General features: G+C 38.3%; 2 protein-coding genes across 2 annotated transcripts; one reads left to right on the top strand and one right to left on the bottom strand.

The window, feature by feature from the left end:
- Positions 1-726: 726 nt before the first annotated feature.
- LOC118071274 (uncharacterized) lies at positions 727-1,486 on the bottom strand (the record flags this gene model as incomplete). Its single annotated transcript, XM_035090334.1, has 1 exon — positions 727-1,486. A coding segment is annotated over exon 1 (618 nt), but the record flags the coding sequence as incomplete, so codon positions are not given.
- Positions 1,487-10,571: 9,085 nt separating this feature from the next.
- Positions 10,572-14,801, top strand: LOC118071244 (uncharacterized). The gene has a single exon (XM_035090289.1). It carries the CDS (start codon positions 10,572-10,574, stop codon positions 14,799-14,801), a length of 4,230 nt encoding a protein of 1,409 aa, XP_034946180.1.
- Positions 14,802-25,494: the final 10,693 nt, after the last annotated feature.

The raw sequence follows: 25,494 nt of genomic DNA, 5'->3' as shown, positions 1-25,494 counted from the left end.
ATCGGCATAGATAGCAAATGGCACAGGCTGTTTAAAATGAAAATTTTTAAATTTTATTTTAACACCTTTTTCCGGAAGTGAAATTCGCGTATCATTCATATTGATACAATCTTTTTGATGATTTTTATATGATTTTTCTATCTTAAAGTGATTTAAACATCTATCACATAAGAATAGTTTGTGTGCATTTTTAGAAATTTGATTTCCAACTAATCTTGAAAGATCCTTTATCAGACAAAAATGAAAAACTGGATTAATATTATTATTTTCATCACCTACTTCTACTCTACTTTGTACAATTAACAGGTGAATACATGGCTCATCTACTTTATAATATTTACTTAAATATAACGGAATAATTTCACAATTATTATCTAAACCATACGTACAGTCATCTAAACCATACACATTTATTGGTAAATCGTTGAGTTTTTCAAATTTTGGAACATCATGTAAGGTTGTGGGACAGTTGATACCCTCACATTTTAACACACTTTTGTAATCAGGATATGAACTTGTTCTTGTTGAATTTACAAAAACAGGATAAAGAGCTGCAGTAACAGCCCAAAAGAAACAACATTGATCGTTGTTTTTAATATTTAGTACTGCTTTTTTTTGTTGTATAAATTTTGGTAGAGGTATAAATGTAGATTATCCAGCTAATAGAGGTTGATAACGATTAATATTGACTTGCAGATATTCAATTTCTACAAGTGACCAACCAGAATCTCGTTCTTGAAAATCCTCGACTTTTGTTAGTAGTTTGTCAACAACATTTTCCAGAAAATGTTTTTTTATGTCTGTTGACGGCAAAATTGCTTCATTTTTAACATTAAAGTACTTAATTTCTACAACTGTTCCATCATTTGTTTGATTACTGAATTTACAAGCAAGGACGAAGTTCACTTTTAAATTTCCCTCACTTGTTACTATATCTGTCAACTTTTCGGTAATCAGCTTTTCAGCGTCCAATAAGAAGTCTCGTAAATTTAAATGTTGCAAGTTAATGACAACACCAGTGCGAATTCGATTTTGGAAAATATTTTCTAAATCTTTCCATCGAATCAATTGTTCTGTTGATTGAAGGCTTCCTCCAACGATTGAATGATTTATAAACTTTTCATGTAATGTTGCGAGTGCTGCAATTATCGATTGAATTCGTTGTTTTTCACCAACCGATAAACCACTCGATTGCAAATGTCTGTTTAATGTAGTAATATTGTCACTACTAATTCGCACCCACTTATCAATGATTTCACTAGATTCATGATTCAAAGATGGTAGAAGAGTATAAGCCTCCTCCATCATTTTAATTAAATCAGAATAATAGTTTAATGCACTCATTTCTTTCGACTATACTAGACAAACTTCAGAATTACAATGATGAAAAAGCGTGTTTGAAAAGATTTATATAGGATTTTGGATGACCTTGTAATGTGGTGCCATAATCCGAAAAAATTTCTTGAAAGTTCGAGAATATCAATTACCAAATTTAACCGTCATTAAATAACGATTTTCTTAAAATGTAGAGAGGGGAAATATTTAAATCAAAAGAACAATAATTTCAAATATTTATTGTATTCATTATTTTTGTAACATGAAAATTTTTTTTTAGATTACATTGATTATCGTAAGATTTACATTTCATCAATTGTATCCATTCTATTTTTTTTGTTTGACATGTAAAATTTTAGATTACATTTCATCATCAACTATGAATTCAAAAGAATTGTTAGCTCCACCATGGTACAACAATGATAATCTGTTGTCAACGGCCAACTCAACCAATTTTTCAAATTCTTTATGATTTTCCAAAATTTTCACCGTTCTTGGAGGTAAAAATATCATGTAGCTATTTTTAACTGTTGCCACAACTTTTGTTCCATACACAGTTTCAAGTTCTTTTAAACCAGTAATTTTATACGTTTTAGACGGTTTTAATGTATCCATCTTTTTGGTTGGTAAGTACGTCTCACACTTGGCAATTTTATTTACTCTTGATAGATCCATTTTTACTGTTTTGAATTATGTATAACAATGTATTTCTCACAGTTTCAATTGATCAGTGATTTTAAACATGAGTCGCATGGGTATAAATACAATTCATCCCCTCCAAAACAAAGATTCCAGAATTTTTGATGCAATCATAAATTAAAACATGCATAAAAAAACGTTTGCATAATGTTTCATCATCATCCCCCGCTGAAAACTTCCAGAACATGTCAAGGCTGTGAATCAGCCCTGAGATCATTTAAATTCTTGCTTGATTTTCCAAGAAAAAATCGAATGCATAATGTTGCATCATCATTCTCGCTGAAAATTTCTAGAATATGTCAAGGCTGTGAATCATCCCTGAGATCATTTAAATTTTTGCTTGATTTTTCAAGAAAAAATCTTGAGGGGTTGGCATGATGTTTCATCATCGTTCTTGCTGAAAATTTCAGACTATCGAAAATTACATATAATGAAAAAAAATATAATTTTATAGACAATCGTTGTAGTGATCAAACAATAAAATTAGATATTATAATTTTAAAGTGGGGATAAACATATAAATAGATGATTTACCAAAAAAACTTTTCAGTTGGGTTTTACATTTTGGCATGTATACAAATTTTTGAGCACATCATGGAAATGATATTGGATGTTCAAGGTTTCAAGCAGCCAAATAATCAGTTTTTAGTGAAAGAATTGGCGACTATTACAATCCAAGATAATAGTGATGGTATGGAAGACATTTCAGTGATAATTTTTAAACCGCCATATCAGTGGGAATATTTACCTGAAAAATATAAATGCATAAATTCGTGGTTGATACGTAATTATCATGGCATTCCATGGAAATCTGGAACAATACCATATGATAAACTTCCATACATTCTTCGTGTACTTGTTAAAGATCGAGACCGTATTTACGTGAAAGGAGATGAAAAGAAAAAATGGTTAGAAAGTTTAATTGACAACTCAAAAGTTGTAATTAATTTGGATGAGCTTGGATGTCCTTCGCTACATGTTCTGTATATGAATCATCTAAGAGATTGTGGGGTGCATAATGGAGAAAATAAAAAATGTGCAGAAAAGAATGTAAAAATTCTAAAAGCATGGTATATGGTGAATTTTCATGAAAAAACCCCATTTGAGAAGTCATTCAAATTGTATTGTTTATTAAAAAATATAACAAAAATGTCAAGTGAAGATATTGCTTGTCTTCCAAAGTATTTTTTCTTGAAGATTGTTCCAGAATACATCGACGATATTTGGGATAAATTACCGGAACATTTACAACTCGATAGAGATATCTTATTGCATCGTAAATGTTACAAACATTACATGTCATTAGATCATACAAGAACATTGAGAATTAATTGTATTGATTGTAAAAAAGAAAAATTCATTCATTCAAATACATAAAATAAAAATGTATAATTTTTATTTCTTAAATAAAAATTCTTTCTCAAGATAAAAATCTTATTATTATTGTTAAAGAAGTCATTTAACGTAAATAATTATAAATCATAGTTCAGAAAATATAAAATGAAAAAGATAATAATTTTTCGTTTCAATAATTTTTTTACATTTAAAATACGTTTAGTTATGATTACTCATACAGTAAATAAAATATTTCAATTGATTATTCATAATATGTATTCTGTCTTACTTCAATAAGTAACAGAGAATGAGAGCATAAACAAAGTGAAAAAGAGATAAGGGTGAGGAAAATATGATGCAGTCGACCGACTGAGTCAAACGTTAACGTTTCTAAATGAAATGAAATAAGTCGATTATTTTTCGACACATGGCCCTTTCAACTCTTGCATGAATCACAGCTTCTTAGCGGAGAATAAAAGTATAGACAAAGTGAGGAAGCGGTGGCGGAGCGAGGAAAAGAAGATAGCAGAGGCATGAGCGACAAAGAAAACGCGTTTAATTAAAAATCCAATCGAAAAAATATGTGTCTAAAATTATTTATCCATAGTAGAGATCGTTTACAAACTATTTTAATAATTAAAAAGAAAAAATGTCATTTATAAATTTTTTTTTAGTGAGAATTTTTTCTTGTTGTCAAATTCTTTTCTTTATCTGTAACTTGATGCTGAGTGATGTGATCAAGGCCTCTCTATATAGATTTAAATCAATATCGTTCAATGATTTTTTCACCATTGGCCTCTTTGAAAAATATAAACATTTAGCCATGGTGTATGATGCATAGGACAAAATATTTAGTTCATTTTCGACAGTCAAACTGATCAAACCATACCAAGTAAGTAGTGACTTTTGCTTCATTCAAGTATAAAAAGTGTGTTTTTTTTTTAATTTTTATGCATTAATATAATTATTTATTGAGTGTAAGTGTGAATTTTATAAATTGTTAAATGATAATTTATTAAGTGGGAGAATTTTTCTTTTTTTAAGTTTGAAAACAATCTATCATAATCGTTATTACTTTTTAGAAAAAGATGTGCACTTTTATTTTTCCGGAGGCCTGGTTCGACCTACCGATCACCCTCCTAGAAATTATTATTCTAATGACACTTGAAGATCATTGGGAAGAGACGGGAGGGATAGAAGGCGCTACCCTTACACTTTGTGGCGTAACGGCTACCTGCCTAACGTTCCCCGGTAACGTCATATGGTTCCGGATAGAAGGAGACATCTCCGTCGTGCCACCACCTCTAAGCCAAGAAATCATCACTGTCGAAGACAGTGATAGTGAGGTAGAAGTTCTACCTCCTTCTCCAGCGACTGTGTCATCGGAGGATAGTGAGGTAGAATTTCTACCTCCTTCACCTCCAACAATTGATGACGATGATAATTATGATGATGATTCCACTGACTATGATGATGGTTATGATACTGTAAGTCTTGTTTTATGATTAGTTTTTCTAGTTTTACTTATATGAAAAAAGTTATTAAAGCAAATAATTTTGATTCTTACAGGTAGATTAATGCTACTTGGGAACCATCATTCAAGGGATCATTATTTTTTTATAAAAGAGAAAAAATATATTATAATTTTTTTTAATAAAAAAAAAAATTGACTTGAAAGAGAAATTGTTTTTACTCTAAAACGTTTTCCCAATCATCTAACATCCTTGAGACACATCATCGCCATTTTTTTTTCTACGGTTATTTTTTTTTGCTGATAATTATAATATTATCGCTGAAGATAATTTATCACCAATCAGGATCGGTAAAAAAAAAAATCGCTGCCGATAATTTATCAGTGTCGATAACTTATCACGGTCGGTAACTTATCGTCAAAGTTATCGCGGTCGGTAATTAGTGCGGATCAGAACCCACTTTTTTTGACTTGGCCGGTATTGCAGAGTGATCCAGAACCGGCCCTGCTTATCTACTTCCAAGATTTACATAGAAATCAGGTCATTTATGCCATTTTGCCGTCTACCGCGCGTTCTTAGTTTTTTCTGTCCTAGAATAAAGTATACTTAATAAAGTTATTGGAGTTTCGACCAGGAAATTTGTATCCAACATGGATTATGAACAGGACATTAATGTCAAGCTGACTGGACGCGTTCATAGAGAAACTATAGTATTGTTCAAATTATCAGAAAATTTCGTCGATAGTATAGTAATATAAGTATATACAGTATACGAGAGGATTGACAATCAAACTTAAAAAAACTGTGACCCGCGAAATCAACATCTTATTAACTTAAAAAAATTCTGTATGCAAAAGTAATAAAGAATTTTTGATATTAAAAAAAAAATTGTCAAAATAAATGTCCAGAACTACGCTAATTAAATTACAGATTATTTAAATCTTCCAAAATCATGATAAAATGTTCTCTTTCATAAAGTTAACTCGAGTGATCGTGTTTATTTTATCAAATCGTCAGAATTTAATTTTTAAATTTAATGTTTGTTATTACATATAAAATTACCAACTACGTAGAGATTTATAAAAGAAGATAACATTTTACCGCTCCCGTGTACAATTACTATCAGAAGGTATAAAAAAAATTAATTACTTTTTTGCATTAAAAAACGCTGCATCTATGTTTTACTATTAACATTGTAATTTTCCAGGAAATTATTTACTACTATAACCGAATGTAGATTTGATCCCTTTTCTTTTAAATTGTTTTGCGAGCATTTGAAAAAATTTCCAGATGAGGATGAAAATGGAATTTCAATCATTGATGAAATAGGTCTGAAGTAAAGTTGTACATTGTATATAGTTCATTGTTAGTGCTTATATAAAGATATACATTTTCTGAAGAACTTAACTACCTAATTATCTTTGTTTTGGCACAATCATCTCTATCCTTAAACGGTTAGATTATTCAAAAGTTGACATTTTGTCAACACTACCATTAAAGTCATGTATTTTTACCAATTAATGTGAAAATATTAAGAAAGTCAAACTGCTCAATCCATAAAAACAGTGAAAGTCAACTCATACTTTGACGGATCTTAAAAACGTCTTCAACAATAAAAATGATAAAATTATAATAGAAATATTAAAATAAATCATGCAATTACTGTCGATAATTGGCAAACGAAAAATTTGTTATTAGGTCATAATTACAGTTTGCCAGACACGGCAGATTGTATAATTCATTTAAATTACGGGAGCAATTTTCGAAAAAAGATCCAAAAGACACGAAATCCTCGAAGTGTATTAATTCCTTAAAGAATTCTGAGCCAAATCATTCGTACCTGCGGTATTTGTTCCACCCTAAAATTCCGCAGAACAATTTTGAACATCCCAATTTAGGTGTTAACAAACTCAAAGTGAAGAGCATTTTTGACGAAATTAATAATATAAATTTTACATGAAAAGATGTAATTGAGAAATTATTCACAAGAAACATTTCACAGTTCCCATGTAAAGTTTATACGATTAAAAAATCATATTATTTTATAAAAATAAGGATGGAAAAAATAGCTATATCAAATAGCTATAGTTGCAATAAAATATGTGAATTATCAATAATTACTTTAATCAAAAATTTTGGGATTAAACAAAATACACTTTATCATTAGTAGCGCCACATAGTGGTTTAATTTGAACTAGCGTCAATAACCAAGACTAAATTTATATATGCTTAGATAGGGAGTCGGATAGGACTGTTACGAACTTAAATTTACTTAACGTACGCAATTATTGATGATTCAATGAATTTTAACTGTTTTATGGTTATGGAAGGGTAGATAAAATATAAACATGTATCACAGATTGCAATCAGTGAGTGCCAACTTGAAAAATCGTGAAATGTCCACTTTTTACCGATAAACCAAAAATGGCTGATCGTTTTTCAGAAAACTTCCAACTTTTATTCTCTGAAGTTGAATATCTTTTTCATCAACTAATGAAAATTTATTATTTATACAGTAGATAAAAGCTCATACATGATTTATATTGCAAATGTAAGCATAATTCGCTTGTATCCCGCATGATTTTTAAGTTAATAAAAAAAGTAAGAGTGCAGAGAAAATAGAAACACGAACTTTGTGTATTAGAGCGTCTGCTTGTTGTGCTACATGACAGACAGAAAGAGTGACGGAAAGAGGAAAAGGGTAAAAGTCGTGCATGCCATTGCGCGAGTAATGAGCAGTTACTCTTGATGAGTTTATTTGAATTATAAAAAAGTATGTTATTGAATATTAAAGATATTTCAATGCATATAATGAGAATTCAATATCAATTGTAAAAATTTGGCCTACGCCCTAAACAAAGGGTATAAGAATATTTCTACTTTCATGATCAATTGCGTCATGATACAATTAAGTAAAGATAGATTAAACGATAAAGCCAGAAAATAGAGATGTAAATAGAAGAGTCACCAGCTGGATTTTTGTTGGACAATTCTTTGGTTCACAATATGACGTTACAGCTCTAGTTCTGTGAACAAATCACCAGATGGCGTTCATTCAACCACGCCTCCTGCTATTTTGTAGGGTTGAAGCAGAGTTTGTGGGAGTAGAACCAATGTTGGGGGTTATGCTACAAACGAAAAATCAGAGATTCTGAGCGTACACGCATTCAACATGAATCGAATATTTTCCAAGTCCTACTGCATCAGTTATGGGAGTGAAAAAAATGACACGTTTTTATATGTACAGATCGATAGAGAATTCAGTTCTCTATCGATTAAAGTTAACTTTTTTTTTGCGAATTTTTTATTGCCAAAAAAATGAAGAAAAAAAATTCCTTAAGCATTGTTAGCTGCTGTTGAGAATTAATTAATTCTCAATTTGAATTTGCCAGCTGACAGGAACTTCGGCGGCCATCTTGGGACTGGGTCGATAACCAATCGACCTAATAATCAATAATTCTTTATCTAGTCACTCATTTGACTACTTTTGAGTGTCCCTTTTGACTAATGAAGTTCCTGTCGCCATTCTTTCACTGTTCTCGTTCACGTGTACACGCCATTATTATTCATTCTCAACAAATCTTATAATTGTGAGTCAATCATCAGTACTAGTGCGATTGTAAATCATCAAAAAATTCAGGCTTTACGCTAAATCCATAATCACGTAATATTTCACGATAATTCATTGTAAATTCAAGACATTTCATAAAATTCATTTTGCATTGCATTGATAGGCTCACGCCACGTGCACAATCATATTCTTACTCAACTTGAGAAGCGTGCTGAGCTCGTGTGGGAGGTCAATAATACTGAACACACCAAGTTGAGTATTTTTTAGACATTCAATTCACATTCAGTAATTAAAACTAGACATTCAGTGATTTTGAGCGACATTCAGTCTTCCTAGTGAACAACTCAAGTTCGTCAGTGTATTCAGTGTACCTGTTAGTGCTGAAAATAAAGATATTTTATTTTTGTTATAAAACCTGACTTCCGTTTGCTCTGTTCCGGCACAATCATCCCTATCCTTAAACGGTTAGGTTAATTCACAAGTTGAGATTTTCTCATCATTTAATTTGGTCCTTCGAGCCGGATCAGAGCTCTCGGTTTTGAAGTACAAATTTTTTGGTGCTACCAGTGCACTGCTTCCGACAATCAAGTGTGTGAGTGCACAAAATGGCCGATCAAGACAGGAAGAGTGAGGACCAAGAGTCCACGACCTTGAAGCCTCAACCAACAATCAGCGTGACTCCTGACGATGGTGTAGAGGAGTTTGGTAGTCCAACTGATCAACTAGAAGAGCCAGATCTCCAGCCACAACGGAGATCGACAACTGAAAGCACAATACAGACAATCACACCATCAAATCCTGGTCTACCGATTCAATTGACCTTCAAGATCAAGTCTCAAATGGCTCGGCTACGCTTAGCCTAATCATTCACTCAGCAAATCAAAGACCAACAACAGACAATCACTAAAGAAGAAAGACTCTCGCTGGAGAAACAACTCACAGCGCTGCACGAGTCATTCAATTCAGAACATCAAGTGCTCGAGGAGGTTTGGCCACCATCTCAATTTCATCATCCGTACATTGTGGATGATGTCTTTGAGACATTCAACAAATCAGTCTCAGACTTCTTCATGATATCTGCTAAGGTAGCTTCCAAGGAACCTCCAGCACAATCAACATCAACCAGTGGTGCATCTGACGTCGCACAAGCTTTAGCCCGACTTCCTAAGCTGTCAGTACCCAAATTTCATGGAACTAGTGCATCCTGGTTGTCATTCAGAGATCAATTCGAGTCCATGATAGCCAATCAACCTGGTCTGGATGAGGTAATCAAGTTTAATTATCTCAAATCAGCTCTTTCAGGTCCAGCTCTCTCTCTGGTAGAGAACCTTCCTCACACGAAGGAATCATTTACCAAGGCATGGTCGACACTCAAATCCAGGTACGAGAATCGCAAGAGGCTCATCAATGTTCACCTGGAAAAACTCTTCAGCCAGTTTGCTGAGTCTAAAAGAGCTGCTCTTCATTCAGCCAAGATATCATCTTTACTCACCATCGTAGACAATTCATTGGACTCACTCAAGCTATTGGGACAATCAACCGAGAATTGGGATACAATTCTCATCTTCCACATTCTCAAACATCTTGACCAACATTCTCGTGAGCTCTGGGAAACTCAGGACAATGATCTTGAGCGGATGCCTACGTACTCAGAGTTTCGTGAGTTTCTGCTGGCTCGGATTCGTACCTTGGAGAAACTGGAGCCACGAATCAAATCAGACAATCAACAACGCTCATCGCATTCAACTACCAGTGAGCGTAGATTCATTTGTGACTGCTGCAATGGCGGTCATTTCATCGTAGTCTGCCCAGAATACAGGGCTTTGCCTCTTGAACAGCGATTGAGGACTGTAGACAGTAAAAAACTCTGCAGGAACTGTCTTGGAAGACATAACACACCAGCTTGCACCAACAAGAACAGATGTAAGGAGTGCAACTCTAAACATCATACAATGTTCCATTCACTACTATTCAGACAATCATCAAGCACCAACAATCAAGCGTCTTCCAGGACACAATCATCACAACAATCATCATCAGACACTCAGCCTTCAACTTCACAGCAATGAGGAGGCGAAGCAGTCTTCAAAGAACATTCACACAATTCACAGACATTCAAGATTGCTGATGGACTTGCTCTGGAGGGTCAAACTGACTGGATGACCTTAGCACATGAGGTTTCGGCCTCAGGAGGGTTGAGGGTTCAGTTGGAATGGTCCAAAGGACAAGCTCAGAAGCAGCAAAATCATCTAGGACAATCAAAAGGTCAGAATGACCACAGGACAATCAATCAACATTCAACTAGTAGTGCTATCAGCACACAAAATCATCAATCAAGTGACGTTAAATCAACTCAACTCAGCAGACAATCACCGACGAGAGCAATCTGCTCAAGTCAAACAATTCCAAGTCATCTACATGATCATTCAACGCTGTTAGCAACAGCAAAAGTCAGAGCCAATTCACATTCAGGGAGTTACATTGCACGAGTGCTCATAGATCCTGGATCAGAGCTAACACTAATCACTTCTCATCTAGCCAATCTGCTGCAACTGAGAAAACACCATCAGACAATCAACATAAGAGGAGTGGGCAGCTCTAAGCTCACTCAAACAAAAGGTGTAACATTCTGCGAGCTACAATCATTATCATCCAATCATTCAGTACACATTCGAGCTCACATAATGAAACAGTTGACAGCTTCAATTCCAAAAGTGCCATGTAATTATCCCAACAATCACTGGCCTCATCTCAATGGATTAACACTAGCTGATCCAACATTCAACACTCCACAATCGATAGACATTCTACTTGGAGCTGACTTTTATGGACAAATCATCAAACAAAATATCATATTTCATTCTCCAACAGCTCCTATAGCTCAACTTTCTATCTTTGGTTGGCTAATTCTTGGTCCAGTAGCACCAAATTCATCAGTCAATCACTATCACATTCATCATGCTACTACAATCACGAACCATGAAGACATTCAAGAGTTGCTAACAAAATTCTGGGTCCAAGAAGAAGTTCCTATGTCAAATCAACATCAATTATCATCCTTGGACCAACAATGTGAAGATTTCTTTAAATCAACTCACTCTAGACATTCATCAGGACGATATATTGTTAGAATCCCACTCATTTCTTCACCCTCAGCTCTTGGGGACTCCTATACAACTGCGTATCGATGTTTGAGGCGTCAGTTGAGGAGATTAACCAACGAGACTGAATACAGCAATCTGTACAGACAATTCATGAAAGAATACGAAGAACTCGGTCATATGAGACCTGCTCCAACAATCAACCCAGAGTCTCAAGACATTCATCCATATTTTCTTCCTCATCATGGGGTATTAAGGCCAAGTAGCACTACCACCAAGCTCAGAGTAGTCTTCAATGGATCCAGCCCGACGTCAACTGGAATCTCATTGAATGACATCACTCATACTGGAGCAAAAATTCAATTGGACATCTTCGACGTACTTCTTTGGGTTCGTCAACATCAATACGTATTCGCAACCGACATAACAAAAATGTATCGTCAAATAATGGTTCATCATGAAGATTGGAAGCTTCAACAAATTCTTTGGCTAGACAATCACAACAGAATCATCCCATATCAACTCACAACAGTAACCTACGGCACTAGATCAGCTCCTTATCTAGCAGTTCGTGTGTTACTGCAATTAGTAGAGGATGAAGGCCATAAATATCCAAAAGCAACTCAGACAATCATTAAAGGCAGATATGTCGACGACATATTTGGAGGAGCAGATTCTCCAGAAGAACTAATTCAAGTTGCTGAGGAATTAATCAACTTGTGCAAGGCGGGCGGCTTTCCCCTTGCAAAATGGCAATCAAACAGTCAATCACTTCTTCAAAAAACGTCACAATCATCAGGCAATCAACAAAAAATCACCTTCGAAGACTGCACTACAAAAATTCTTGGACTTCAATGGAATTCAAGCTCAGACACATTCACATTCACATCAAAATCAGTCACTCATGAGTCAACATATTCAAAACGCCTCATTCTTTCAGAAGTAGCTCAAATTTATGATCCTTTGGGGTTTGTGTCACCAATCACAATCAGAGCTAAGATGCTTCTTCAAGAACTCTGGTTACACAACCTCAGCTGGGACGAACCAGTCCCACAATCAATCATCAATCGCTGGCTGATCATCAGAGAAGAATTCACTCAACTTCATGAGATTTCACTTCCCCGATGGATTCACACAACCAGACATTCAACTGTCGAGATTCATGGATTCTCTGATGCTTCACAGCTTGCGATGGCTGCAGCAATCTACTTAAAATTCAATTCACCGTCCACAGGGCCCAAAATCACACTCATCTGTGCGAAAACTAAAGTAGCACCAATCAAACAAATCACGATCCCCAGGCTAGAGTTAACTGCTGCGTTAATTCTAGCGAAACTCACGAAGTATGTTCGAGCTACACTCCACAGAGTGAACATACATTCAATTCACTTATGGACGGACTCTTCAATCACACATTCGTGGATCAATTCAAATGCAGGACGCTGGAAGGACTTTGTAAGGAACAGAGTAGTGCAAATTCAAGAACTAGTTGCGGACGCGCACTGGCACCACATTTCTGGCAAGGAAAATCCAGCGGACTGTGCTTCAAGAGGCATCACAGCAAATCAATTAAAAGATTACTCGCTATGGTGGAGGGGACCCACCTGGTTAGCTGAAAATCAAGAAAACTGGCCAGTAAATTCACCACCAGCTGACGAGGCTTGCAACTTAGAAGCTCGTCCTGGAATTTCACTCATCGCAGCAATTCAAGATACAATAATTCAATGGGACTTGGTCAACAGATATTCAACACTCAATAAACTACTTAGAATCACCGCCTTAATCATCAAATTCACTTCAAGACTTCGACATTCTTCAGTTACCAGTCCTTTAGCATCAATCACAACAGCTGACATCGAAAAAGCGAGAATCTTCTGGATAAAGTCTACTCAAGCAGCACATTTTCACCAAGAAATCAGGACTTTATCCAACAATCAACATCTTCCACCAAACCATTCATTTAACAGACTCACAGCATACGTTGACTCAGAAGGAGTTCTACGAGTAGGAGGACGACTTCAGCATGCTCAGTTGAGTCATGATTCAAAACATCAATCAATTCTACCTCGACATTCACCATTCACTACTCTTATTATTCGACATTATCATTTAATCACGCTACATGGTGGCACTCAACTTACACTCACAACAATCAGACAACGTTACTGGATCATGGGTGGAAGAGCTCCAGTAAAAACATTCATTCTTCGGTGCATCGAATGTGCTCGACAAAGAGGCATAAGAGCACAACAACTCATGGGCCAATTGCCACAATCACGTATCACTCCTTCACGGCCATTCTCTCATACTGGCATAGACTATGCTGGGCCATTCACAATCAAAACATCATCAGGCAGAGGAGCCAAGACTAGAAAAGCTTGGGTCTGCGTATTTGTCTGCATGTCAACTTCTGCAGTTCATTTGGAAGCAGTTAGTGACTATTCAACTGAAGCATTCATTGCTGCCTACAGGAGATTCACCTCTAGACGAGGATTATGCCAGACAATCTATTCTGACTGTGGCAGAAATTTCATTGGAGCTGATATAGAACTCAAGAAATTATTCACACAATTCACCAGAGAACATGAGGTCATCTCTAGATTCATCATCACCAACGGCACTCAATGGTCATTCAACCCACCTGCAGCACCACACATGGGTGGCAAGTGGGAGTCAGTAGTGAAATCACTTAAATTTCATTTGACGAGAACAGTAAAAGAATCACTCTTCACGTTTGAAGAGATCACCACACTACTGACACAAATAGAAGCCATTCTCAACTCAAGACCTCTAGAGCCAATCAGTGATGACCCAGAAGACATTCAAGCACTCACTCCTGGACACTTTCTTATTGGGTCAGCACTCAACACTGTTCCTGAACCATCAACCTCAGAACCTGCACATTCAATTCAAAATCGATGGCGGATGATTCAACGACAATCACAGCAGTTCTGGTACAGGTGGTCACAATCTTACTTACAAAAATTACAAGCTATTTCTAAGTGGTTTTTCAGGAACAGAACAATTCAAGTTGGTGCATTAGCCTTGCTAACTGATGAAAGATTTCCCCCCACGAAATGGCCACTCGTGAGGATAATTCAACTACACCCAGGGCAAGATGGGCTTCCACGAGTAGCAACGGTGAAGACACCAACAACGACGTTGGTCAGACCAATCGTCAAGCTAGCCATTCTACCAATCAACCCAACTCCTGAAGCCCAGCAGCAGAATCAACCAGAAGACAATCATCAACCAGTTGCTGATGGCGGGCGGCATGTTGAGAATTAATTAATTCTCAATTTGAATTTGCCAGCTGACAGGAACTTCGGCGGCCATCTTGGGACTGGGTCGATAACCAATCGACCTAATAATCAATAATTCTTTATCTAGTCACTCATTTGACTACTTTTGAGTGTCCCTTTTGACTAATGAAGTTCCTGTCGCCATTCTTTCACTGTTCTCGTTCACGTGTACACGCCATTATTATTCATTCTCAACAAATCTTATAATTGTGAGTCAATCATCAGTACTAGTGCGATTGTAAATCATCAAAAAATTCAGGCTTTACGCTAAATCCATAATCACGTAATATTTCACGATAATTCATTGTAAATTCAAGACATTTCATAAAATTCATTTTGCATTGCATTGATAGGCTCACGCCACGTGCACAATCATATTCTTACTCAACTTGAGAAGCGTGCTGAGCTCGTGTGGGAGGTCAATAATACTGAACACACCAAGTTGAGTATTTTTTAGACATTCAATTCACATTCAGTAATTAAAACTAGACATTCAGTGATTTTGAGCGACATTCAGTCTTCCTAGTGAACAACTCAAGTTCGTCAGTGTATTCAGTGTACCTGTTAGTGCTGAAAATAAAGATATTTTATTTTTGTTATAAAACCTGACTTCCGTTTGCTCTGTTCCGGCACAATCATCCCTATCCTTAAACGGTTAGGTTAATTCACAAGTTGAGATTTTCTCATCAGCTGCAAAAATATAAAGCTCTACCTATAAATAAAATTTATAGATTGTTTATCATCTTTTATAAAATAAAAAATAAGTGATCTACAACTCTTAAACAGAAAAATCTGCAATTTCAATTATGCATAACTGAAAAGCCAGCGGTCGCGAGTTCAAATCTTAAATGAGCCTTTTCAATAGATATATAGTCGTCAAATAGCGTATTGATTTCTAACGATCAATCGGGAGCTAATCATAATGGCCATCGATCAACGAATAATCAATGATCCGTAAACGAGCATTTCAATTTAGAAGATCGTATTCCTACTCATCGCGAATAAATTTTATTACTTAAAATTGCTAAGCTGGAATTAAAATATAATAACGTGAAACAAACAATTAAAAATTTGAAAAGATTACGGAAAACTAATCGTCCTACGCCCGATAGTATCATCAATGACGCTTTAAATTATCTAGATTCTGATCAGCCTATCATATTAAAAATGCAGTTGAAGCGTTCCGTTTCTTCAAAAACAGAGTGGACGTCAGCCGAAAGACGTTTTGCAGTGTCACTGTACTACATTTCCGCTAAAGCATATGTTTTTCTCCGCGATACAATAAAAATCGAATTGCCTTGTCTTAGTACAATTCAGAGATGGGTAAATAAAATCTTGATATTTTTAGCGGTTTCGATGACGAACTATTCGATAGGCTACGCGCGGAAGTCGACACACTGGCAGTGCGAGAACGCGACACGGTTTTAATGTGGGACGAAATGTCGATTAAAAAGCTTTTAGAATATAACTCGAAGCGGGATATTGTAGAAGGATTTGAAGATCTTGGGGAACTGGGTTGATCAAATAAGCGCGTGAAAAAATCTCTCGTTTTTATGATTCGCAAATTGACATTCTCGTGGAAGCAACCAGTTGCATATTTTCATTCACACACCGATGTGAAGGGCGAAAATTTAATTATTCTCATTAAATAGTGTATTTCGAAATGTACAAGTGCCAGTATTAATATTAGATCAATGGTTTGTGATCAAGAGTCAAATAATCAAAAAGCCGTGAAGTTACTCAGGATTACCGGAGAAAACCCGTCCATTTTGTGGAAAGATAGGAAAGTTTTTTTTAATTGGTATTTTCCACATCTGTATGAATCAATCCGTAATCGTTGGATTGAAAACGATATTCTCGTAGCAGGTTCTAGAGTATCGTGGAACGTGATCATTGATTTGTTCAAACACGAAATGGGAAACGTGTGCCGCGCAGTACCGAAGTCAAGTAAAAGACACGTTTTCGCTAATAACTGGGATAAAATGCGCGTTTCACTAGCAACGCAAATTTTCAGTGCGAGTGTAGCTGCGGCTTTAAAAACCGGGGTTCAAACCTTATCATTAAGTAATCCTAATTCCATAGCAACCGCGAATTTTGTAAAACATATGAATGATATGTTTGTTTGCCTTAGTGAAAAGTCCGTTGAAGATGGAAATCCATTACGACGCGGAATTTCATTTCAGTCTCTTCAAGTACAAAATTTTATTGATGAATCATTAGAATAGATTAATACGTGGGAATATGCAGATAATCAGCGTGAATTACCACCGTGCTTTCCAGGATTGAAATTGTCATTAAATTCAATTACGTTACTTTCACGAGATGTTCTTCATGGTGGTCAATCCTATTTATTAACGTCACGCCTTAATCAAGATTGTTCAGATAATTTATTCGGGACTTTACGTCGTCGTTCGGACAAAAACACAAATCCATCTTGAATACAATTCCGGCATAACTTACAATATAGCATGATTGCTGGATTAATGTCAGCCCCCAAAGGTTCTAACTGCATTGATGATGAAGGTAGAGATTTAAATATATTTTATAAAAATTTTGTCGTAGATGAGATCAATTATGGAAGAATCCACGAAATAGATGAAGATAAAGATTACCTAATTGACAGCGATAGAGACTATGAACCTGATAGTGATAGGGACGATGAAACTGATGTTGATACGGACGATGGGAAAATGATAGAAGCTTTCTTCGAAAATGAGAACGATGATAATGATGATAGTAAAGATCAGATAACAGAACTTTCAATACCAAACTTAGAATTTTGCGCGGTTAATAACGTTGCGGGTTACTTACTGAATCGGCTATTCAGAAAATTTTAATGCGAACAGTGCAATAAAATTTTGGTTAAATGACAAATTAACGGATAACACAGAATTGTTAAGTTTTTGGAAAGCATATGATACATTAGATGGTAAAAAATTCCGGCATTTAGTTGCACCTTCTGATAGGTTTTATAAAATCATTCAGGAAGCATACAATATATTTACGATGGAAGTTCCTAAAATAATTTATTTAGAGAACATCGCGAATATTCTTGAGCAAAAAATTCGTTTTAGAATCGAAGAAATTGATAGAAATTGTTGGCAAGAACCGTGTAAAGAACATCGCAATTTTATAGTTCATTTATTCGTTTGAACATATATATAATTCAAAATTTAAAGTAGATGAATCGAGAAGAAGAATCAAATTTAAAAAAACGAAAGAATAAGAAAGATAAAACCGATAACCAGCCAAATTCAAAATTAAGTAAAGTCATGAGTAAGTAGTGTAATTGCCCGGGGTTCCGCAATCTCTATAAACGAGTGAGTGGAACATAGGTTGAGCACCTACCGGGCGCGTTTCCAAGTGGCGTATGGAAGCATTGTCCGGGTATTACCGAGTGGAGGCCTCGGGAGCCGCGAGGCGTACCGAGTGCGAACACGAGGGAAGCGGCTGGCAAGTGCAGCCTGGGTGTGTACACACATTAAGAGGCACTGTGGACCAACTCCCCAAGTTAAGGTGTAAGCCATCGTGCTGAAGACTGAATGGCACTGGGACACTGTGTCGCGAACGATGTCCTTGGGGTACCAGGCGACCCCTCATTGTAGCTAGTCTTACCTGCGCAAGAGGCTCTGTACAGGTGGACCTTTATTTCCTCATCACTCGTAGGACTCGAATGGATGACCTTAGCAACATCCGGAATAGTGGGGGTCCTATTTCTTCTGACGAAGAGAAAGGACTTGGAAAAGCCGAGGCGGGACGAACCAGCGAGGACGGTGAGGTGCAAACCGAGCTGCCTTGTAAGGAACGACCTGCTACCGGCAAGGAGGATTAGGGGAAGAAATTCGATAACCCTGATCCACCGATACGCCTCAATAAGGAAAAGCTTTGCGGGGCAGCAAAGAAGAGGTTGAAGAAGGCTGTGTTGCTGGAGCTGGAGAAATCCGGGGCTAGCACAGCCGGGCTGAGCCAAATCAGAGGAAGCCAGGCGCCCTTGTGGTAACCGGCGGAATCTCTGGAGGCAAAGCAACTCCCTGTGGAACCGGAACTGACCTTAAGGTTAATACCGGGGCCACTAGCTCCACCAAGTCGGGGTCTTCTGCCGAAGCCGTGGGTAACACCAAAAGGCAGAGGTCGGAGGATTGCACCCCCCCCCCTCGACGCAAAATGTCGAGCGAGTAAGGCTCGCATAGCACCTGGGCCTGGCAGCTTTGCTAAAGCGGCTGCGGGAGGCAAGAGGGTGGCTATCGCGCCGGACCTCTATCCTTCTGCGACCCTCAGTAAGCAGCAAGGGGAACTAGTGCTGGCAGGACTTCTTCGGGCCCTGGACGATGCCATCAAAAATGGCACTGTTCTGGGATTCGAGGGCTACAATCTCGACAGAGGGCTTCTGTGGATTAACTGTCTTGATGAACGGGCAGCCACATGGTTCAAGGAGACAGTCCCCTGCATAAAGGTCTTGGAAGGAGTAAACCTCTAGGTTCTCGAGAGGGAGAAAGTTCCAAGACTCTCCAGGGTCACCGCGACGTTTTCCGGGCCACCGGTGGATCCGGCGGTAATCTTAAAAAGACTCGAAGGCCAAAACGCCGGACTGCACACAAACCTCTGGCGGGTATGGAGCACGAAGGCGACACCAACATTGCTTAGCCTAGTCATTCGTGTGGACGACGAGTCATTGAAGCTCTTGAAAGAGTTAGGAACGAGTCCTTACTGCGACCTAGGCAGAGCTCGATTCTACGAGGCGCCAAAGGCTGTGGAGGGGAAGCAGGCCGCACCCGGGAAGAGACAATTACCGGTGGCAGGGACCTCTAAGGTGGAACCCCCTCCGAGAGAAAAGAGGAGGCGTCCGGAAAAGCATGCAGCCTCTACCTCGAAGGAGAAGGGAACACCAGGGAGGCCCACCAACCCTCTACTTCTGAGACAGCCATCACAGGGGCTTGAGAAAGCGTACTGTGGAGAAGGCAAACCTCAGACCAGTGGACGGGCTACGCCAACTCCTGGGGCATGGGGGAGACCCACGAAAGACCAGGAGTTGGCAAAGGTGGGGAGGGTCCTGTCTCAGATCAGGCTGACCGACATGGTAAGGCCTAGAGCAGAACCTACGGGTAACCCTCCTACGGGAGAGGGCGCAAGAAGGGACGGCGACATAGCTGGCCCTTCTACGCAGGATTAATTTCTTCCTACGTTCCCGCATCTCAATCCTATTCCCAACACGCGAAATCAAACGGCGCCGAAATCCCTGTGATATCGGGGCTGTTAAAGATTTCGCAGATTAACTTGCATCACTGCTACCCGGCCACGGCACTACATTGTCGAGACCTAGCGGTGAAGCACACAGATGTTTCCCTGATCCAAGAACCTCATTGTAGGGAGGGAGAGGTCTTTAAGGGAGACGCCAAAGGCGGGTTCTTTATAAGCAGTAAAGGTGATAGGGACCCTGAGGCATGCGTTTTCGTGATACGAGAACTAAAACCTGTGGGGCTCAGCCAATACTGCACAAGGTATCTGGCGGTAGTACAGGTGAAAATAGAGCTAGGAAGGGAGCCGATTTAAGTCGTTATCGGCTCGGCATACCTCCCTTATGACTCTGTTAAATCACCACCCACTGAGGAGGTCAAATGACTCGCTGAGTACGGCCGAAGGACGAACTGTGAGCTCATACAAGGATGTGATGCCAACGCTCATCACACCTTCTGGGGCAGCAGTGACACTAATGAGAGAGGGGCTAGCTTGCTGGAATACCTTACTCGGCACGGCCTGAAAGTCCTGAACAGAGGGCACAAACCTACGTTCAGGCAGGAGGTCATCGACATAACTGTCGCTACGGCGAAAATCTATGATTTCGTCAGGAAGTGGGAGGTGGACGAAGAGGAAACTCTGTCGGACCAGCGGCGCATAAATCTCACCCTGACAAGGGAGGTGGGCAATGTAGAACCGCAACTCCGTAGGAACCCAAGAAGCGCTGACGGGGGCCTGTTTAAGCAGGAACTAGAAAGACTCATGGGGGAACCCGGAACGGAAGGGTCTCCGGCTGGCCTCGATGAGGCAGTGCTGGACCTACAAGACGCCATTGCAGGGGCCTTTAGTTGCTCATGCCTAGCCAGGGTGATGCAGGAGTGCAGGAGAGTCTCATGGTGGAACAAGTAGCTTAAAAAGGCTCGCAGGGAAACCAGGAGACTCTTCAATAGGGCAAAAAAGCTCAAGACGGATCAGATGTAGACTGAATACAAAACAGATTCAGGTCCATGATCAAGTCAGTAAGGAGGAAAGCCGGGAGAAGCTTTTGCGAGAGACTGGAGGCCTACCTAAGGCAGCTAGAATCTGCAAGCTAATTACGCCCGGCAGGAACGTGGTGCTCCGAGGCCTAGAATCTCCGGAAGAAGAGATGGTGGACGACCATCAAGGCATACTGGAGCTCCTCATCAAGACGCATATTCCGGGATCGACCCCGGTGCAAAAAACCACAAGCGAGGCTAATAGACCAGGTGGGCTCGTAAGGGCCGACTGAGGAACTGCCAGGCGAGTGGTGACCTACGATCGGGTAAAATGGGCAGTCGGTACCTTTGATCGCTACAAAAGTCCAGGCACAGACGGAGTCTATCCGGTTCTGCTGCAAATGGGCGGAGAGCGACTATGGCGCAGACTGGTACATATTGCCTTGCCATGGGTTACATATCTAAGGCTTGGCGGACGGTCAGGGTGGTATTCATACCCAAAATGGGGAAGGACCGCTATGACCAAGCAAAAGCCTACACGCTTGCACGTTGGATCATGAACTTACTCGCTAATAGAACGGCCATCGCCTATTTAGGAGTTACAGAGGTTCAAGCTGCAGTGGCCAGGGGCTGCCCGCAGGGAGGTGTCCTATCTCCCCTGCTGTGGACCCTGGTGGTGGACGAACTTCTTACGGACCTGAAAAAGGCGGGCTTCAGCGTTCAAGGATACGCTGATGACGTGGAAACAGTGTGCTACCTTGAAGTAACCTTAGATAGGAAGCTCTACTGGAGGGCACATGTGGACAAACAGGTCAAAAAGGCCACGGCTACCTTCTGGACCTGCAGAAGAAAGTTCAGCGTCACATGAGGTCTGAAGTCGAAAACAATAAAATAGCTGCACACAGCTGTTGTCATTCCCCAACTAACCTACGCCTCTATAGTATAGTGGACCTCCGTCAAGAGGAACGCCTGCAGGAGGCAACTGAAAAAAGTCTATAGAGCGGCACTGCTGGGTATAACGGGCGCCCGAAGGACGACCTCAACCCTAGCTATGGGCTGCCTACTGAGCATTCCTCCGCCGGAATTGATGGTAAAGGTGCTAGCGAAGAGGGCGGCCATCCGCTTGAGGAGCCATAGACAGTGGAAAAGCTTTCGAGCAGGGCATGCGGCGATCCTGGCCCCTGACAACCCCACGGGACTCAGTGGCAAAAAGGTCTATCGCTGCCCCAGGAAGCTAGAATTCTCACCCGGATACGAAGTCAACCTCATGGACAGACGGACCTGGTTGGAGGAAGGCGAGGAATCGCTTACTCCTGAAGGGCCTGTCTGGTACGTGGATGGGGCGAAGTTCAAGGGGGGAGAGGCCGGAGCCGGAATCTGGTGCGGGGGACCACGGGTGGAGGAATCCTACACCCTGGGCCAGGACGCTTTCATGTTCCAGGCAGAAGTGTACGCAATCCTGTTATGCGCTGTGCATATCATCAGGAGGGATTGCACGGGGCAGTATATCAATATTTGCAGTGACAGCTATGCTGCCTTAACGGCTTTTTCGCAAGTGGCTACCTGTTCAAAACTCGTGGACCGCTGCAGAAGGGTACTAAAACAAGAGACCTCGGGAATGAGGCACGCCACAGCGTTCGTCAGGAAACCCACAACTTAAGTGAGTAGGGACCTGATCGAACTGGATAAAAGAAGGCTAAGAGTGGCCGTGGGTACCGTCACAGGGCACTGGCTAACTCGACGTCATATGAAGATGCTGGGACGCGGAGAGGAATCCGCGTGCCGGTGGTGTGGTGAGGAAGAGGAGACGCCTTTCCACATGATAAGGGAATGTTCGGAGCTAAGGGAACCTAGGCAGCGCCTATTAGGGAACCTTAGAACCGACGCACCCATTCTCGAGACGGTCGGGACGGGAAGGCTTCTGCAGTTTTGCTACGAGGTCAGGCTGTACCAACCCACAAACACGTAAGACCGCCTTTATCATAAGTTTTAGACCCAGTACAATGGCCCCGTGGCTAAGTGCAGGGAGAAAAAAAAAAAGTAGTGCAGTTCAAAGATAAATTGTCATAAATAAGATAAATAAGTATAATAATTATAAGTAGTTGATATGTACTAATTATAAGTATAAAAAAGAAACCAAAAAAAAAAACAAAAAAAAAATTAGATTTAATTTACATGTAATATTAAATTTTAATATAGTTTTACTTTTTGCAGCTTATGTGATTTGTGATGAAGATCTCTCATACTATGGATGATAGCATCAACAACGCATGGGCCGTATTTAATGTTAACTTTCATTTAAGTTAAGTAATTAATAAGATATCTCATTTTTCATAATTCCACAACCTTTTAAACCCTGCCTCAAATACCTATCCCCCCTGGTGAATGATGTCTATCACCTTCTCGCGGTATTTACTGAGTAGCATCAGATAAAAGAATTCGAACAGTTCAAAAAATAATATACAAGAAATATTGCAATAAAATGTAAAACATGTCATTACAAACTTTTTATCTGGTGATAGCTAAGTATAGACAAATCAAAGTAGAGTATTCATTTATTTAATTACATCAATGTCATGATAAAAACAATCTTTAGTACTGGTATTAAAATGACTGTTCTCAACCCTACAAATATAAATACAACAGAATAAAAAAAAGGTAATTGAAAAACATCAACATGGTATTTCATGCACTAATTATTATCGATGTTACTAATACGATAAAACCGCGTTGAAAATTAAATATCAGAGTGAGCTCATATACTTTAAAAATATTTTTTCCAATTATTTTTAAATTCATGAATGGATTCACTTATATCTTAATTTTTAAGATTATTGAAATTTTTGCACAATCTCGTAATTCCGTGATAATTACTTTTTATTACTAAATGAACAATCATTACATTATATTTCATTTTATCGTGAAAACGATACTTCTGAGTATCTAAAAAATTAAAAAAATTCATTTATAAGTAAATCGACATCTTCCAATACCTAACAATGCTTAAAACCTTTTTTTTTATGCCATTTTTTTGCATATAAAAATTCGCAAAAACTCAATAAACAAGTTGTGTTCAATCGACAGAAAATTAAATTCTCTATCGATCTGTATATATGAAAATGCTACTGAATTCTGACATTTTTGTGTCTCTAGACTGGGTGCCGCGGAACTTGGAACATAAAATAAATCTCGGAGGGTGCGTGTATGCTTTAAAAATATTTTCCAAGTTCCGCGGACATCAAATCTACCTCAATTTTTACCAAGGTGAAAATACGATTATTTGTGCAAAGAAACCTCTTCTACTTCTATTCCTATTTTTATAACAATTTTTATGACTGCGTATTGTTGTTTTTATTACTTTTTTTTTTACCTACAGGGGCTTACTTCGTTATTGTATTTTTTCTCTTACACTTTCTGGAGAAGTGTACTGTCTCAGTCGTTTTCCTGGTTTCCAAAAGCGCTGCTTTTTCGTGTGAGTGAAATAGAGATGTGTAACACACATTTATAGTTTTTGGTACACTTAACTGTTGTAATATATTTGTCCTCACATATAGAGCGAAAATTTTTTTGCAGGAAATAAACATTAAATAATACTCCATTTAAATAATTCCATTTATATAAAAAGAAAGTTTTATACAAGTTTCGAACTGGCGAACGCTGACTTTATAGTCATACATGTTCTGCTGAGCTATGGATTTCATTTAAAATTATTATTTGAGATAAATTCTAAATTACGATTTATGTTTTAGCTTATTTCGATTTGAAATGAATATTATGAATTTTTTTTTAAACATTAATTTCTAATATAAATAAGTAAAGAAATAAAATACAAAAAAAGTTTCATCTGACATTTCAACCCGTGACCTCTGGCTTTATAGTTTTCCATGTTTCCGCTGAGTTACGGATTGTACTTGGAGTGTATATTGAAAATAAATTCTAAATTATGATTCAAATTGCAGTTCATTCTGCTTGAAAACTGTACGTTATTCATTTTTTATTCTGTCACATATTGTTTTTTGAGATAGATAAATAAACTTTCAAATATATCATTTAAATAAATTAAACAATTAAAAAAATAGTCAAGCGGAATCGATAGAGAATTAAATTAATATCTTAATTTGCATTCATTCTACATGTACACGTAAAATAAGTACCCCAGAGAACTTAGAAAATTTTTGTAAAAATATAATAGAAAAGAAAGACCGAGTCATAAAGCGTCCGTCTCGTTGGATGTCGATTGCGGAAATAAAAAGTCAATAAAAATGACACAAGAATGGAAAGATATAGCGGCTGTCCGACCAATAGTTATATTACCGATTTCTTATTGGTAGAAAATAGCCGTCATTTCAGGAATATTTCTATTTTAGAAGTTATTAAAAAAAACGATAAAATAATATATAGTTCATTTATTTAGAATGAAAAAAACTTATATTAAAACAAATTACAGTAAATTTTAATAATTAGTTA

Source organism: Chelonus insularis, unplaced genomic scaffold, assembly GCF_013357705.1.
Source record: "Chelonus insularis isolate UGA/USDA-ARS -01 unplaced genomic scaffold, ASM1335770v1 contig_76_pilon, whole genome shotgun sequence".
NCBI lineage: Eukaryota > Metazoa > Arthropoda > Insecta > Hymenoptera > Braconidae > Chelonus > Chelonus insularis.
This window is presented reverse-complemented; position numbering and strand designations above follow the sequence as displayed.